Raw genomic sequence first — 18,462 nt, 5'->3', positions numbered from 1 at the left:
CTTCCTTCCTTCCTTCCTTCCTTCCTTCCTTCCTTCCTTCCTTCCTTTCATTAAAAACTAGGAAGAAAAACAGTGATAAGAACAATACAAAGTTATTAATGACTACCAAACAATTTTTAGAGCATCTATGAACATGTGCATGGTCTTTAAGATATGCCTATTTTTAGGGGAATATTATTACCTGAGGTCTTGAAAAGGGTCAGCTCTGACAAGTGGTGTTTCTACTGAGTGCTCAAAAAGAGCTCCTTCAGGCCCTAAATGAAAAAGCAAGAACCATTGTCAAAATGATATAATAAACACTGCTATAAAATAAATGTCATATTTTAAGGCATGCCACCATGATCTTCAAAGAATAATAATTGCAGATTATCCAAATGGCAATATATAGAAATGAAATTTATTTATATAAATGGAGTTTGTAATAGTAATTCTGGATTATGTCCTTGACACTAGGTCATCTTTAATCAGTCCAGAGTAATTGACTGATGCAGATTATACAAAAATGGCAAAAACTATACAACACGTTAAATGCAGTTTGTATATATTTTGCACTTACCAAATACCAGATTTATGACTAGAATTTATGTATCATAAACTAACAGATGAGATCCCCCATAAATATAACCTCAAAATGTCTTTGATAATTAAATAAAATATAGTAGAATTGGAGCATTATCCCAAACAAAACTGTTTCCTACAATCATCCAGACATACTACCTCTCCATAAAAATGAAAGGCTATTTTTAATAGATGTAATTATACTAAATATTCCTAATCACAGTTTGATTTGGAATAGAAGATTCCAAATAGACCAAGAAAGAGCAATAAAAAACATTGTGGCAATAGAAGGAGGTATATGATCACCATGATACTATCTACCACAATATCCTGAGAATATTTTCAGTGATCGTACAGAAGATAAATTTCTATCCCAATACTTTTTACAAAAGCAGTCATTTTATCCATGTGGGTGATACTCCTTAGACCATAAAAATAAGAGATTGATATCAAGATAATAACTTATCCTAGAACTGTTTCTATATGAAGCCTTTTTAAAAAGTTGAAAAGAGTAATAGTAATAATAATAATAATTGTAACAATAACATCACTGAATATATATAATCTCCAAACTATAAGCAATGGAAATCTCTCAATATACAGAAATTTAGCAGAAAAAAATCAAAGCCATGTGGGAACAGGCTTTGATGAGGTACACATCATCCCTCTTAACCTGTTTGCTCCCAATAGAATGTACACTCCTTCAGGGCAGGAACTGTATTTTTTTTCCCCTTCCTTTGTATCCCTATTACTTAGCACATTAGTAAATAAATACTTGTTAACTGACTGAGTATTGGGGTTGTATTGAAGATACTTTCATTTAATCTCCAGAAGATGAGCTTACATCCCAGCAGTTTAATTGGGAAAAAAAACACAACTATTTGTCCAGCATTGAACATTAGAGAGCATTAGGAGCATAACAATTTGTCCCAGGACTGTTTCTATCTGGATTCCACTGAATAGATGAGAATGAGAAAAGTAATTAATTAATTCACAATAAAAAAAGTATTAATAGAAGCTTATATTTCCATGTGCTTTAAGATTTTCAAAATACTTCAAATACATCATTTCTCTTGATCATGAATACAGATGTTCTATAACACTTTGCCAATAATGACCCTTGGAGAAGAAGTGGTATCAAAACCATTATTTAGGAAGTGTATAATTGGAAGAGTAGGTAAGATAGTCATTTAGCAAAGGTTAAGATGGAATGACAAGGTTACACTGGTATTCACAAAAATAGGCTTCCAAAATGTTCTTTTGAGATCTTTTATGTGGGATTTATACAATTATTGGACAGGATTTGGACAAGATTCACATAAGATGACAAGGTAGGGATGAACAATGATGGGACATGTAAATCCAGAGAGAATCCTCACAGTGATGAGACCAATGATCCATCTAAGATGAAATATTTTAATCCATATATCAAAACACATTAATATTTGATCATTATTGAAGGTGGGGGATAAATGAGATGAGTTTCAAATAGCTCCCCTTTTCTTCCATTATACAAAAGCTTCTCCATTAGAGAATTAGCCCTTCCTTATTTAGCATGGTTCTATTTATTTCCCTGTCTGTATTTGCTTTTGGATCTCTCACCTTTACTTATTTGACCTTCATGATTTTACCCATTTGTCAGATATCCATTTATTTAAAGCCATTGGTAAATTGCTTATATTCCAACACCCCCTACTTAGCCCAATACTCACACTTCCCATAAAACAAATTAACTGTGAGAGTGGGATCATAAAGAAGAAGAAAAAGAGAGAGGGAGATCTAAAGAACAGAAAGGAAAAAAAAAGAGAGCAATATTATTGAAAATAATTGTAGTTCCTCTCCCTATTACTATTTTCTTACTACCAGACAATGCCTCCTGGAGCAGTAAGTTTATTTGCAACCAACAATATTAAAGGTATGCAATGCATCTTAATGGTGGAAAGTCCAGTATTAAGTCTCCAAAGGAAAGCCCAAGTAAATCCTATTAAAACTGAAGGTAAAAGGGAGAAAGGGCATGCCTATATACTACATAAAGAAGCTGAAAATATAGCTCCAAATATCCATATCCTTCAGATAGCACTTTGCATATTTACTGCATCTTATTTATAAAATTGTATATTTTTCCTATTTGGTTCCAAAGCAATGAAGAACTGAAAATTTGTTTAAAAACATAAGTCTTTTAAACAATTAAGTCTATGAAACTACAAGCACAGAGTCTAAAATATTTAGTTGACAGGTGGGTGTATTTGTGTGTGTGTGTGAGTCTGTGCTTTCTCCCAGGGTCATGGAGAATTCTCATGGGAAAACCTCCACCAATGAAGATCAGTAACTTCAATTTATAGCACCAGAGAAGACTTGGACACTGAAAGATGAAGTGACTTTCCTAGGGTCACCTGGCTAGCATGTGATAGAGGCAGAATCTGAAGCCAGGTACTCCTCATTCTCTGCCTCCCATTCTACCTCTTATATATTCTGTTTCATAGTCATAAAAGTTTGCTTAATATGATGCATAAACACAACTCCATTATCCATTGCATTATATTAAAATGGTTTTTGAATCCACTGGTTGATCAATCAAAAGGTATTTATTAAAAAGTATTTATTAAGTGCCTGCTATGTTCCAGGTAAAATACCTTGGACACTGGGGCTATAAGGACCAAAATGAAGGAGTCTTGGCTTTCAAGGACCTTATGTTCTACCGGGGGCAGATCACATCTATGTAAATATACACAGAAAAAAGACAAATTAAGCATTAGGTAGTATGGGGTGGGGGCACTGGCAGTTGGAGGATCCAGAAAATCTTTATCTTATAATAATGATCATAGTGACAATAATAATTCACAGGTATATAGCACTAAACTTTGCAAAGTGTTTTACAAATGTTAACTCATTTGATCCTCATATATCTCTGGGAGGCAATTGCTATTATTATCCCCATTTTACAGATGAGGAAAATGACAGGGAGTTTAAATGACTTCCTAATGGTCACACAGCTAAGGGCTATATCAGGCTGGATTTGAACTCATGTCTTTCTGACTATGAGTCCTGTGCTCTATCTACTTGGGCATTGAGTTGAATTTTGAAGGATATAAGGGATTCTAAAAGGTGAGGAAGAAATGTATTACTAGCAGGCCAGTTCAAAAACATGGAAACCTGAGATAAGAGTTTCCTATGTGAGGAATAGCAAGCAGCCTTTTTGGCTTGATTGAAGAGAGTGGAAAGGGCAGTCATGTATGGGCAGGCAGGAAAGGTAGGTTGGAAGGGTCAGGTTATGAAAGGCTTTCAAAGTCAAACAGATGCCTTTATATTTTGCTTTATGGACAATAAGGAGTTATTGGAATTTATTGAGTAGGGGAGTGGTATGGTCAGATCTTTGCATAAGGAAAATCCTTTTAGCAGCTGTTAGATTTGAGGGGGAAGAGATTTGAGGCAGGCAAACCAATTAGGAGGCCATTACGATAGTTTAGGAAAGCAGTAATAAGGTTTTGCACAATGGGACTGGTTGTGTGAGTAGAGAGAAGACGTTGTATGTGAGATGTTTTGTGGATACTTGTAGTGCAAGATTTACCAAATGCTTGGCTGAACAGTGAAAGAGAGGATGAGAAGGCAAGAATAATACCCAGATTGTGAATTTAGGATATTCGTGGTAAGCTCATTAGAAATACAGAATTTAGAAGTAGCATGAGTTTTAGGGAAAAGATAGTAGTCCTGTTCTGAACTTGATGAGTTTGAGATGTCTTTGGGGCATCTGGTTTGAAATGTCCAATACAGACTTGATGATGTTGTAGATGAAGTCGGAGATGTGGGATATATTTGACCATGAAACTCTTTTAGATATTTTGTCCAGTTCAGATGGTGACCTATCCTGTACAATTCACATCCAAGTACTTTCCACATATCACATTTATTGTGTTCATACAGCACTGTTAGAGGCACAAATACTTCTCAAGTGTGACAGTTAGGATGAGCCCTTAAATTACAAAACTATGTACCTTAAATATGACATCTACCACAAAGTAGGATTATTTATCATGCATTTTTGCATAATTTATCTTATTGCATTTATATAAAAACATAGCATGGTAGCTGAGATAAAAATAATAAACTCATTTGGTCCCTTCCACCCTATATCTGAAATAAACTACACTGGTAAACCCAGCCAAAGAGACAATGTATTCCAATTGCTCAAGCAGATTACAATTTTTATTGGAGCACCAGCTGTTCAGTTGCTTTATTTCCATGATACCTTAGATCATTGTAAAAGTCCTATCCACAGTATTTTACAGAGAAAAGGGTTTCACACTGATTTTCAAAATACATGCCAATTACTTTCCATCTAATTATATCATGGTGTGTATCATAGAACCATTTGATTATTTTAATGTTGTGCTTGCAAGTAGAAAGTCTTAAGACCAAAGATGTATTGTTATATAAATTCTGCAATTGTGTTTGGTCACAAAAGCTTTAAATATCCAAGTTGTTCTAGTCTGTATACATAATTGCCATTCACCCTTAAAGTAAAAATTGCTCAAAGACTGTTGGTGCATCATAGTTGAACATGACTAAAATGCTTTTGCAACTTTTTATAATTTCATGATAATGATTATTATAATTTATTATTATCATATATATTATTATCATATAATTTCCAAGGTAATTCAATTTTTGTGAGGCTTGAGCATCACACTCAAATATTTCCCATCCCAGATCCAGGGAAATACAAGCAGTTTTAACACCTGCTTAATGTTGAAAATGAGAAATAATTATTTGAAATGTCTTATAGCACATTATCAAAAGGATGATTGCTATAGGAAAAATAAATGAGATCCAAATGGAGTTAGATTTTGATCTAATTACAGAAGCCACACATTTAAGAAACTATGTAATGGACATTAGTTAGAAAAGAAAGATGTTATATGAAATACATATAAAAATCAATAGAACTTAAAAATTTGTTAGACACAAGGATTGTTTTTTTTGGAGGGCAATTGGGGATAAGTGACTTGCCCAATGTCACATGGCTAGTTTTTGTGTTAGGTATCTGAGGTCAGATTTGAACTCAGGTCCTCCTGACTCCAGGGCTGGTGCTCTACTTACTGCACCACCTAGTCACCCCCAGACACAACTTTTTAAAATTATATGATAAAGGGGTGTGCCCAAAGCACACTACTAACCTGGACATGCAATTCTGGGTTCATATTTCAGCTCTGCAGTGACTAGATGGGTTACCTTAAGCTATTTAAATTCTCTAAGTTTCAGTTGCCTCATCTGTAAAATGAGGCTCCCAATATTTTACCTCAGGGAGTTGTAGTTATGAACAAGTGAGATAATAAATATGGAAAATACTTTGAAATCACAAAGTATCATGATTATTAGTGGCACATATTTTACTTCATTAGAGTTACTTTTTCCCCAGAGGAAGCTGGGTTGCACAGTGGAAAGAATTTTGGGTCTGGAGTCAGGATGACTTACGTTCAAGTCCAGATACTGGGAAAGTCATTAACCTTTGCCTCAGTTTCCTCAAATATAAAATGGAGAACATAATAGTACCTACCTTCTAGTGTTGTGAAGATCTAATGAGATAATAATTGTAAAGTGCTTAGCATAGTTTCTGAAATACAGTAGCTGCTTAATAAAGGTTTCCTCTCTCTGTTCCTCCCTCCCTCCCTCCCTCCCTTCCTTCCTTCCTTCCTTCCTTCCTTCCTTCCTTCCTTCCTTCCTTCCTATATAGCTAAAATAAATGATACAGAAACATTCTTTAAAAGAAACCACACCCATGCAGTGCAATTAGTAGCAGCAAACAGGCAGAACATAGTGGCCAAAGCATTTGGGGAGTGTAATGAAATCAACCTGAATACTACAGAATTAGAATACAATGAAAAACAAATGGAAAATGCATCAAAGCTGTCAAATGGCAGCAATAGTGAGCTACTGCTCTTCCTGAAGATTTCAATTATAGAATTTCATGGTGTTTAAAATGTCTACCTGTCATATTTTGTAGATGGATGAAGCTATCAATTTACCTTTCCATTCTAACTGGTTTATTCAATATTCATTAGATATGTTGACTATACATCTGCCTCAGTTTTTGCATTGGATGCTCTGATTCATGGGCCATTATGTTGATTCCTGTCTTGGCTCTCCCCTTCCACTTTTCTGAACCTGAGTTTTAAGGAAGCTTTGTCCTTTTTTATGTTTGAAGCTTTCAAACATTATTTTGAACATAACATAACATAATGAGACACAACATAACATAATGGTCATAAACCCCAGTTGTATACTTATTTCCCCATAATATAAAGCTTATTTTATTTAGATAAGAACCCTATCTGCTGTGCATTAAAAAAAGTGTGGTTGATTAACTCCCTAAACTCAACCTCTGATTGAATCTGATAACAAAGAGTTCATCAAAGAAAAATCAATGACAATCAGCTTTATAGCAATTTATCACTTAAAATCTATGTCAGGAACCTAAGAACAGTTTTTGCACAGAGGGACTCATAGGTAAATTTGCAATTCTTTTTAGCAACTTTCTTGGCCAATACTTTCAAGACTGCAATGATTCAATCAAGCAAAAAGTTTGTTATATAGGTGGCACTTTCCCTTCGAGACAATAACTCAATTCAAGATGCTAGAATGCTGATGATCCAAAGACAAAAACAAAATAATCCTTGCCTGTAAGGAGCTTATAGGCTACTGGAGGGTATAATATGCACATACATAAATAAATGAATGGTGATCTGAAGAGTAGTAACAAAAACAGGTCAGGAAAATTTAATCTTAAAGGAATATAGGATGCAGAGGCAGAGCTAGGGAAAGAGGAAAGGATGCATTCAGGCACTGCCAGATGCTGGCAGGAGATGGGTATATTGGGACTGGTTAACAGCTAACAGTTTGGTTTGACTGGGGAAATAGTGTGGATAAATGGGAGAAATATGCAATAAGAATGGAAAAATAGGTTTGATTATGGAGGACCCTTTAATACCAAGCAGTAGGGGCAGAATCAAGAGGGAGCCACTGAAGCTTTTTAAATAAAGGAGAGAGAGAAAGAGGTAGGAAACCTATCTTTCAAAGATGATTTTAGCAGTTATATAAAGGACTTATTTGAGAGATAATATCCTGGAAGTAGAAACCAAGTAGGAGATTATTACATTGCAGGGATTAACACAAGGGGAAAAGATAAGTAGCCAGAATACTACAACTACAACAACAACAAAATAATAATATCATTAGTTATATAATACTACACATAGGTATACATAATGTCTATAAAATAGAAGTTTTAAAAGTGACACTACAGTTTTTCAGGGCTGAAAAGGGAGAAAATCTTGTGATTTTGTTGTTATTCAATGAGTCATGTCCTACTCTTCATGACCCTATGAACCATAGTGAACCAGGTCCTTCTATCCTTCCCTATCTCCTAAAATTTGTCTGAGTTCATGTTTGTTGTTTCCATGACACTATCTATCCATTTTATCCTCTACTATCCCCTTCTCCTTTTGCTTTCATTCTTTCCCACTTAGTCCTGTCTTCTTATTATGTGGCCAAAGTATTTAAGCTTCAGCTTCAGTATTTGTCCTTCTAATGAATGATGTTGTTCAGTTGTGTCAGTTGTGTCCAACACTGTGTGACCCTATTTGGGGTTTTCTTGGCAAACATTTTGGAATGGTTTGCCATTTCCTTCTCTAGCTCATTTTACAGCTAGGGAAACTTAGTCAAATAGGGTTAAGTGACTTGCCCAGAGTCACACATCTAGTAAATATCTGAGGCCAAAATCAAACTCTTCCTGACTTCCTAACTTGAGGGCTGGTACTCTATCCATTATACCACCTAGTTGCCCCTTCCAATGAGAAGTCTAAATTAACTTCTTTAAGTGTGAACTGATTTGTTCTCCATGCTTTCCAAGCAACTCTCAAAACAGCACTGCAATTTGAAAGTGTTGATTCTGAGATGCTCAGATTTTTTATAATCCAACACTCACAATCATACAATACTACTGGAACAAAAAAGCACACATACACACAGCTTTGACTATATGGACCTTTGTTCTCAAGATGATATTTCTCCTTTTTAGTATGCGGTCCAGATTTGCCATAATTTTCCTTTACAAGGAGCAACTGTCTTTTACTTTCACGGCTATAGTCATCATCTGCAGTGATCTTTGAGCCCAAGAATAGAAAATTGGACACTGCTTCCATTTTTTTTCCCCCTCTACTTGCCAGCAAGTGATGAGATGACTTACCATGATCTTAGTTTTCTTAACTTGTAATTTTACCATTATTTATTTGATAATTTTAGGCTTTAAGACCAATACTACAGAGGCTGGTTATCTCTTCCTATCTATCAAGCCATCAATTAAAAACAAAACAAAACAAAAAATTCCTTATTTGCCTACTGTCTGCCAGGCTCTGTCCTAGTCCCCTTCCTAAGTGCTCACAAATGGTTTAACACATGATTCACTCAATAATCTTTACCCATAAATGCCAAATGATAGGATGTTTGTTTATATATCTTCTTTCTCCATTTGAGAAAGTGGGGAAAAATCTACCCTTCAAAAGCTATATACATGGTGATTGGTGGAAGAGGTAACCTGGAGAAAGATGGAACATGACTGAAGAAGAGTAGTATTAAAGGAAATGCAACTCCCTAGGAGCTACTTCCCAATTCCTTAAACCTCAGGTGTCACGCATTACCTTTAAGTTAACCTTTGGCCTGCAATTATGCTTCTAGGAATGTTCAGCATTCCCTCCCTTTTCATGCTTCAGGCCACCTACGGCTTGGCCACATTCTTGGCTAAGTCCACTGCCTCCTAGCAAGCTGTTAGCAGCTTCTTTTTCCTCCTGCTGTTTCCTTGATTTTGAGTTCTTGATGATTCCATGGGCTTCACATATTATTTAGCTCATGTTTAACACTTTCTAATTAGTTTGGCTTTCTCTTGAGAGTTATTTTGCTGATCTTGGAGAAGACCTTAAATCAGCTTTTCTTCATTACAGCCACTATTATTTTATCTTTACATTTCTGGAGAAGAAAGGGAAAAAACTAAGGAAAAGTATATATTGCAAGACTGACTTTTATTCTGTGAAAAACTCCATGTCTATCTTCAAGTCAATACACTTATCTCTTGGGAACTAAATCACTAGTTACTTACTTAAATCTTTCCATAGTTTAGCTACAACAGAAAAGTTATTTTACATAGAATGGCTAAAGGTTATGCTTTAACTAGGATACCAAGTCCCAGGCTGATCCGTTAATGCTGACTACTTTTTACCAAAGACTTTATAAAGGCGTCATATTGTTTTCCCATCTGAGTATTTTAACATGTTTGAACATAACAGTTTTTTGCTTTTTTGTTTTTCTATCTCCAGTGTTCACTGAGGCACACATAGTAGAGATAGTGAGTAGACTTGTGATTTTATTGGTACTGGAAGCTCTAGGTGATGAAATTTCTATCAATGGAGGGGGGAACCTTCTCTTTAATTTAGAGTCTTAGTTGTCTAGGGCACAGATATGTTAAGTGCTTTGTCCAGGGTTATGTAGCCAATTATGTATCAGAAGGCAGCTAGGTAGTATAACAGATAGAGTGCCAGACCTAGAATCAGGAAGGCCTGAGTTCAAATATCGCCTCAGAATTACTAGCTGTGTGACTTGGGAGAGTCACTTCACCCTGTTTGCCTCAGTTTCCTCATCTGTAAAGTCATCTGGAGAAGGAAATGGCAGACCATTCCACTATCTCTGCCAAGAAAATCCCCCAAAAAGAGACCATGAAGAGTTGAATACGACTGACAAATGACTAAACAACAAATGTGTCAGTTTTGGGACTTGAACACAGATCTTTCTAGCTTTGTGGTTAGCTCCCTATATTCAGTGTAGTGTGTCCCTTCTATAGTGCAACAATAAAGTCATTATATACTTTCTTCATAGGTCTAAAGCTCCTTTAAGAATTATGGAAATCTTATTCCTTTCATATCAGATGAATATTTTAAATCTCGTTCACATTCTGGGCTCACCTATTACAAATACCGCTAAAGCAGTGACCTGAGTATAATTAATTCATTACTTATTTCTTATTTGCTCTCTTTGCTTTGTAATAGGTTATGCCTCTATGCTAATCTCTGTTAACACAATTTGCAATGATATAAATGTTAACTATTCAAAAACAGCTGATGAAATTGATGATGCTATACATAAAAGACACAGCATATGTCAGATACCACACTATTAGCCTTATAAAAGATAGAAATCAGTCTTTGGTGAAAGAAAACAACTTTCCTTCAGCAGTAGATTATTTCAGGGAACATTGAAGAATCTGTGCAATTTATTACAAAGTATCTCAAAGTGTATACCACTCAGAAGTTAGTTTAGTTTAGGTTTCATAAATTCAAGAACATTTCTTTAGATTTTGTGCCTGAACAGCTCGCAGAGGATTTACTAGTCTCTGGGAAGGCTTTTGGTAGAACCTCTAATGTTTGTCACGTAATCAAACTTTAAATCAACAGAGAGTTTATGCTTTTGAAAGGCCATAACTTCCCGAGCTAACTGCTATAGCTTTATCTGGGTTATTTAGAATAATACTTAGACCTATGAGAAGCAATTTCTGACATCATTACTTTAGTTTAGTTTCTTCTAGTTGTTATTTTGGATGATTTAAACATTCTTTCAGTTTGAGGTCTTTGCATATTTTTAAGATTAAGTTTCTAGGCTATTTTTTTTGCTTGTTAACCTAAATTAAACTCTAGTATAAATTAAATAAGACAATATATTTAATAATGAGTGTATTCCAGAGGGAAAACAAATGTAAATATAAAGACAGGTTTAATGAAGCTGGGAAATGATTTGGGACTGTTTATTGATATGTAAACAATATGGTCTCATAGGGCCACAGGCAGCACATGTTGTGAAATACAGCTTTCTTACAAGGTATTTTCTTTTCAGTAAACTGTTTAAGTTGCAAAGCCAAACAAACCCTCTAAGGGAAATTTGAATTACAAGTTATTCTAAAGCAAGATTCCAGCTAAGGTCTCCAGATGTGTAAGACTGCCATTTGTAAATCATTAGATTTTAGATATACAGGGAAAAGTACAGCTTGTAAGCTACCATTTCTCTTTCTGCCATTTATGCCTACTGTGTCTTCAGGGATAAAATACTTCATAAATCTGAATGCAATTCTGTCTTTTGGTTTTGAAGATGATGTTCTTAGTAGTGATTATTCATCTGTGGGGGAGAATGGTGTAGCAGAAGATTATTGCCTCTGGAATTGGACATCCTGGGTTCAAATCTCACCTCTGACAATTATTAATTGCGATTTTTGGCAATTAACTTACTCTCCCTTATAACAATAATGATAATAAAAGATATTTCTTTTGAGCTTAAAGAAATGCATAGTGTTTTACAAATATTATTTCTTTGATCCTCACAACAATCCTGGTGCTATGATTATCTTTATTTTAAAGATGAAGAGACTGAGGCAGGCAGGTTAAATGACTTGCCCACGGTAACTTAGGTGGCAAATATCTGAGGCCAGATTTAAACTTAGGTCTTCCTGACTGATCCAATACTCTATCCACTGTACCCCTGAGCTCCCTAAGCCCAGTTACCTCATCTCTAAAATAAGGTTTTGGGTTAGATGGCCTCTGTTGTTCTCCCTTTCCAGCTGTAGAAGCAATCCCCTCAATTATAAACCTATGATCCTATGACCAGAAAGGCCAACATGTAGCTGACAGTGTTTTCCATTGTGGACCCATATGGAAAGTGTACCCTGCTTAACATTTATAGTCCATTATCCAAAGAGTTTGTTTGCAACTTTTCTTTTTATAATTGTGGCTGAATTAGAGTTTACTTAAACTGAGCAAGTCTATCCCTCATAGTTGTAATCTGAGTCTGTCAGCTGCATGGTTGTTTTTTTTTTCTTCCAGTCACTGACATACGTCCTTACTAGACAATGTATTTCAATGAATTGTTGATGAGTTTATTTAGCTCCTTAATAAGGATATTGAAAAACAAAACAAAACAAAACAAAGCAAAATAGGAAATAAGCATAAAAGGGCAACCTGGAAAGTGAAGGTTCTGAAATCTATGTCACTTGAGGTCATTGGAAATATTTAGCCTGGAGAAGAGCTGGCTTTTGCTCCATTCTTAGGTTGCTTATGAGACAGCTGCATGGACGTGGCATTCTATTTCTGGCTTCTGCGGTAGAAGGTTACAGGGGGAGTGGGAGAATAAAATCACAAACTAAATTAAGGAGGATAAAGTTATTATGTAGGAAGTTTGGAAGGATTTGTACTGGTCAATTAGGTTAGAGGTTGAGTTTTGGCAAAATTTGAGAGAAATTGAGGAAAATTTGAAGAAGAACAATTTGCAGGCCCAGACACTGGATCCTATTCTGGGAGATGAGACAAGCAGGATCAAAGAAAATTACAGAGACAATAAAAAGACTATGGGAGATTAAGGGGGAATTAGGAAGTAGAACTTGACCGTATAGAGTTAAGAAGGAGCAGGTGATGGACAATGAAAGGCAAGGCAAGGCAAGGCAAGCAAGAAAAGGTAAGTGGTACAATTAGAAAGTTAGACCAATTGATAGAGTGGATTGATGAGTGGGGCAAATTTGTGATAAAGTCAGGTGATTGGTTCATTACTGGAAAAAAAAAGTGTGTTTATCTGTGATTGAATTGTTATTGAAACAAAGGAAAGGAATCTTAGTTGGGCTGTCAATTTATTGAGAGGCATTTTAGGATCATTAGCTACCAAAGTTCTTCCACTTCCAACCTTCCTATATTGGTTAGGCTAGCTTTTTTTTCCTCTCCTCAAAGACAAGGAATCTAGCCTTAAAACTTGATTGGCTCAAGGAGATAAAGATTTAAGTCATGCCTCTATTAATGCAATTTCCTGGTGGCCATATTGTTGTAGTATCTTGGTTCCTTAAGGGCATAAATGGACTTGAGACTCTTCAGACTTGGAAGATGTTTAAGACATCACACTTTGTCCTACTGACCAGATTTGCTTCTTTATTGGAAGGCACTTCTATCTCAACTAAATACTTTGGTATCTCTTCTATGCTATGGCTAAGTGACCTCTTTGTTAACTGTTAAATGACCTGTGAGTGACTCCTTTCATTCTCCTATCAATCCTAAACTACCAGGTTGCCAGGTTGAATAAGGCTTGATTTGTTAGAAAGATGTAAAAAAAAAACACAAACTAAGAAACTTTAGCCAAATGTTAGGAATAAGGTATAAACTTCATGTTTAAATAAAAAAAAAAACTCTGGAAAGAAGCTGACATGATTGAAGAGCTGGTTCCTCTATATGTTGGTTTCTTTCCCCAGAGTCTTTATCTCCTTCCCTTCAGGATTCTGAAGAGAATTTGGAATAGTGTGGCCTTTCTCTTGAAGCCAGAAGGCAGGAGATAGGGACTCTCTACTCCCCAGTTCTAACCAATGTTGCCCATAAAGTGGGCACAAAGCACCGAGTAATCAATCTCCCCCAATGAAGAGAGCCTTATGCAAAAGATCCTGATGGACTCCTAATAAAGCTGCCCAAGTCCTAATATCCTAACTTCCTTATGCCTTATGATCCTCACTGAACAACAGGTATGCTCCAATTTGACCACACAATCTAGCTTTAACCACACCACTGGCTCCCAGACTCAATACAGCCATTGCCTCTAGCTAGCCTCTGCCCCTAGATCCAATTCCCACGTTTAAATAGGTATGTCCATACACTCAACCACATCCACATCATCCATCTAGTCCAAGACAGGACCACAGTACCTAACTATCCATCTTGACCAAACAGGACCACTAGTTAGTCGATTAGAAAGCAGCACCACCAGGATATAGACCAGGATGTTTGACCACTGAACCATAGAAGGGGCTTCCCTTAAGATGGTGCCTGAGCAGTAATAGTATAGAACTGATCTAGAATAAACTTATGACTTAGAGAGGTTTATAATATTATCATACATAAACACCCTCCCACCCCATTTGAGATTTTCTGTATGCATAATGGATAATTGAATGCACAGTTCTACTGAGGCTGGGACCCCTCCCCCATTACCTAATCCCTTGACAAATCCCTCTTACCTTTTTAACATTCATAATTTCTGTTGTGCAATCAGCATTATTACACTATAAAATTGCCTTTCTTATCTTACCAAATTGCTGGTTCCTCTTGGAGCCCAGCCCGCTTCTGAGAGGCATTAATCCTCAATCCATGCCTTCACTTGGATTTGAGGTAGTCTGAGTCTGAATTCTTTGAGACGACCCCCACAACACACCATAAAACTGCAGCAACCCTTTGAGCCAAGGGTTACACATTTATAAGCATTTATAAGAAATAAAACTGGAAATATCAAGCATTATAGAGACTAGGGGAAATGGTGCAGTTCTTTGCATTGAGGGTGTGATGCTTGTCTTTCTGCACAGTGGAATGACTTATCTATATTCCAAATATAGGTTGATTTCCCTCTAGAGCAGAAGGCAAAGGGACTAGAAGAATGCTTCTTCACACTCTGGGTTGTTAGAGAGAAGGAAAGGTTCTGAAAAAGAAACTGAAGCAAGGCTTCAAGGGGGGAAACAGGTGTGGCAGATGAAGTTTTACCCTTAGTAAAATGATGGGTAATGGAAGACTATTACACAGAAGGAGCAGGAAAATGCCAGCTACAGTTAGAACTTAAAGCAGATTTGAGGCTCTTACTGAAGAGAAGAGAACTGGATGTTCTGAGGAGGAAGAAGCTACACGTCCATCTAAGAATGATGTAGTAGAAATGCAGAAGCTATTAAGTGAGAAGCCATCTGGTAAGGGACGAACGAAGAAGATAAGAGCAGTAATTGGTGGCAGAAATATTCCCTGCTTAGAGGTACTAGAACAACTATTTGTCAATCTGATAACAACAAAAGGTCTATTGTCCAGAGCATGTATCTAAGACATAACAAAGAACCTCGAAAGACTTTTCAAAATTCAGGACAACTACCTACTTCTGGTGATTCACAAATGACACATCCTCAAGAAACCCAAAAAGTATTGCTAGCAATTCTGAATGGCTATGTGCCGTTAAAAAAGAAAACAAAAAGGATAAGTAAATTTGGGGTGGAGCATGATTTAATTGTTGTTGTTCAGTCATTTCAGTTGTGTTCAACACTTAGTGTCCCCATTTGGAGTTTTCTTGGCAAAGATACTGGAGTTGGCCATTTCCTTTCCCATACTATTTTACAGATGAGGAAACTGAGTCAGAGTGAAGTGACTTGCTCAGGGTAACACAGCTTGTAAGCATCTGAGGCCAGATTTGAACTTAGGGAGATGAATCTTCCTGACTCCAGACCCAGCATTCTGTCCACTGTGCCACCTAGCTGCCATGGACTGTGGTACTATATGTATTAAGAACACAAACTTATGTTGAGGAAGTTCAGGAATCAAAGGTGGGAATTGGGGTACCCATGACAGACCATGAAAAGAGGCTGAAACAAGTGATTTTATCATTGGATTATACTACAGACTTCCTGGATAGGAAGAATAAATCAGAGTTTGGAAAACAGATAACTAGTCTGGCACAGAGGCATGATGTAATAGTGATAGGGAACTTCAATCATTCAGACAAAGAGGAGTTAATAACTTTATGACTTGCTTTAGTGCTAATTTCATTCTTCAAAAATGGAAGAACCATCAAGGGGAAATTCTGTTCTTAATCTGATTCTCACTAATAGATAGAAACTGGTTTCTGGAATAGAAATGATGGTAATCTTGAAAGAAGTAATAACTTCATCCTATAGATACAGGGAAAGAAAAATCTAAGCATGTTTGACATGTACCTTAAATGTGGCACAAGCAAATTTCAAAGAATTCAGAGAAAAGATACAGTTCTATGGAGTAAAATGAAACAAGGGAATTCAATCCAGGAAGGATGGGAGATGCTGAAGACTAAAATTCTGAAGACACAAAGTGAAGTAAATCCAGGGAGGAGGGAAAAACATGAGATTTGTCTGAAGAGACTAGTGTGAATGAAAAAGGAACTTAACAACCAAATTAGATTTTAAAAAAGCAATGTACAGAAGGTAGAAGCAAGAGCAGGTAACAGATGATGAGTATAAGAAATTATTATGATCCTGTAAAAGCAATATGAGGAATGCTCAGGATTAGAATGAGCTGAGACTGGCAAAGAAAGCTAAGCTCAACAGAAAGAAGAAAAAGGAAAGTCAAAGAAAGTATAACATCTTTTCTTGGTTTGGACTGATCAATCCAAAGCCTTTCTAGCTTGATAGAACTTCCAGACCTTGTGATCCTTAGCCTAGTCTTTAAAAACTCAGAATAATTTCTATGCTCTAAGGTAACAGAGTAAGACCCTAGTGAAAAGTTAATTCATACATCATTGGATTGTCTATTATTCAAATGGAAGAATTAACATTAGCTTCTGGTTTTGTGTCCCTAATAAAAATCTGAGATGTACCTAAGTAGGTTTTACCTGTTGCAGGATGGTACACAACTTTAGTCTCTTTCACATTGATTACATGTTATAGTTTCATATAGAGTAACTAGGTGGCACAGTGGATAGAAGCCTATATCTAGAGTCAGGAAGACATCTTTGCAAATTCAAATCTAGCCTCAGACATTTACTAGTTGTGTGACCCAGGGCAGGTAATTTAACCTTATTTCCCTCAGTTTCCTAACATGTAAAATGATCTGGAGAAGGAAGTGACAAATCACTCCAGAGTCTCTGCCAAGAAGAACCCAAATGGGGTCTTGAAGCATCAAACATGATTGAAAAATGACTAAACAACAATAAAACAGTTTGATCACAAAGTGCTCCATAGTATTTTTATGAGTGCAACACAATACTAGTTTTTGATGCTATTTTCTACTGTAATGGAAATGCAAATTTGGAAGATCTTCCCTGCCCCTAGGCTAAAGTGCACCTGAAACCTTGGGTGAGAGGCTTGTTTTTCAGTAAATACTTCTTGATTGGCCAGTGAGTCAATAAGGTTGTTACATTTTCTGAGCCAGGAGAAGGCTATATAAGCCCTGATGTGTAGCTTTGTTTTGGGACTCACTTTGAGAAGTGTTCTGTGATTTGATCTGAATTCTGGGAAGCCGTTGTTGAGAGTCCCCCAGCTTTGAAAAACCCAGATGTGGAAACCCAGATGTTGACTGGGTATGGATGTAATGGTTGGACAGTTTGGAAATCTGTCTACTTGATCTGTTTCTGTCCTGATAATTCTGCCTGTATGCTTTGAGGTTCGGGGTGCTGACCTTTTTCCCCTGAACAAGGTAAACGATATATGTCTGACTGATTAAAGTAAGCTTGTTAACCCATTTTGAGTTGCTTTCCTTTAACAAAGCAGATCCAAGAACCTGTGGTGGCGGCAAACCCTGGGGGCGCCGGGGTGCTTGCTGCTACATCTACTAAGTTGGGAAAATTTTCCAGATATACAAAATGTACTCTGACACTAGTTTTTAGGTTCCCTCTCTCATTTGAGGATAGAATATGTGTCCCCATTGTCTAGCACATGCGAGGCGCTAAAAAAATGTTTGTGGAATCAAACTCCATGGTTCCACAATGGAAGAATACCCCAATTCAAATGAGATATCATGAGAAATTGTGTCATTTCATGAAGTGATCATGGAAAGGTCAGACAAGTTATCATCCATATTCATTGGTATAACCATACAATGCTCTGTGGAGTAAGTGCAAGATGTTAGTGTGCTTCTTTGGGGGGGGGGGGGGCAGTTTAACATGCCTAATTTAATAGTTCTCTTAATGGCATTTTTGTGTTTTGCAAGACCTGGATCTTGATATTATTCCAAACAATTTTCCCATAATCTCTTAGTAAAGTTGATATTTCTATTTTTTGTGATCATTTTGTGACCAGTTATACATTCTGGGTAAAAAAAAGAAATTGAGACCATTTAGAGATCTAAG

At 36.4% G+C, this 18,462-nt stretch overlaps 1 protein-coding gene across 3 annotated transcripts in view; it reads right to left on the bottom strand.

Annotated features, from left to right (window-relative positions):
• Nucleotides 1–18,462, bottom strand: part of SGCG (sarcoglycan gamma) — a 313,430-nt gene that overhangs the window by 66,560 nt on the left and 228,408 nt on the right. For all 3 annotated transcript variants that reach the window (XM_069080733.1, XM_069080731.1, XM_069080732.1), the window contains exon 6: nt 182–254. In XM_069080733.1, the coding sequence (XP_068936834.1) occupies nt 182–254 (73 nt within the window). The remainder of the gene's footprint in view (nt 1–181; nt 255–18,462) is intronic.

Source organism: Petaurus breviceps, unplaced genomic scaffold (genome assembly GCF_028583685.1).
Source record: "Petaurus breviceps papuanus isolate PSGF00001 unplaced genomic scaffold, PetGlider_PUasm1.0 91133, whole genome shotgun sequence".
Taxonomy (NCBI): domain Eukaryota; kingdom Metazoa; phylum Chordata; class Mammalia; order Diprotodontia; family Petauridae; genus Petaurus; species Petaurus breviceps.
Note: the sequence above shows the minus strand (reverse complement) of the source record. Positions and strands in the feature narration are given on the sequence as shown.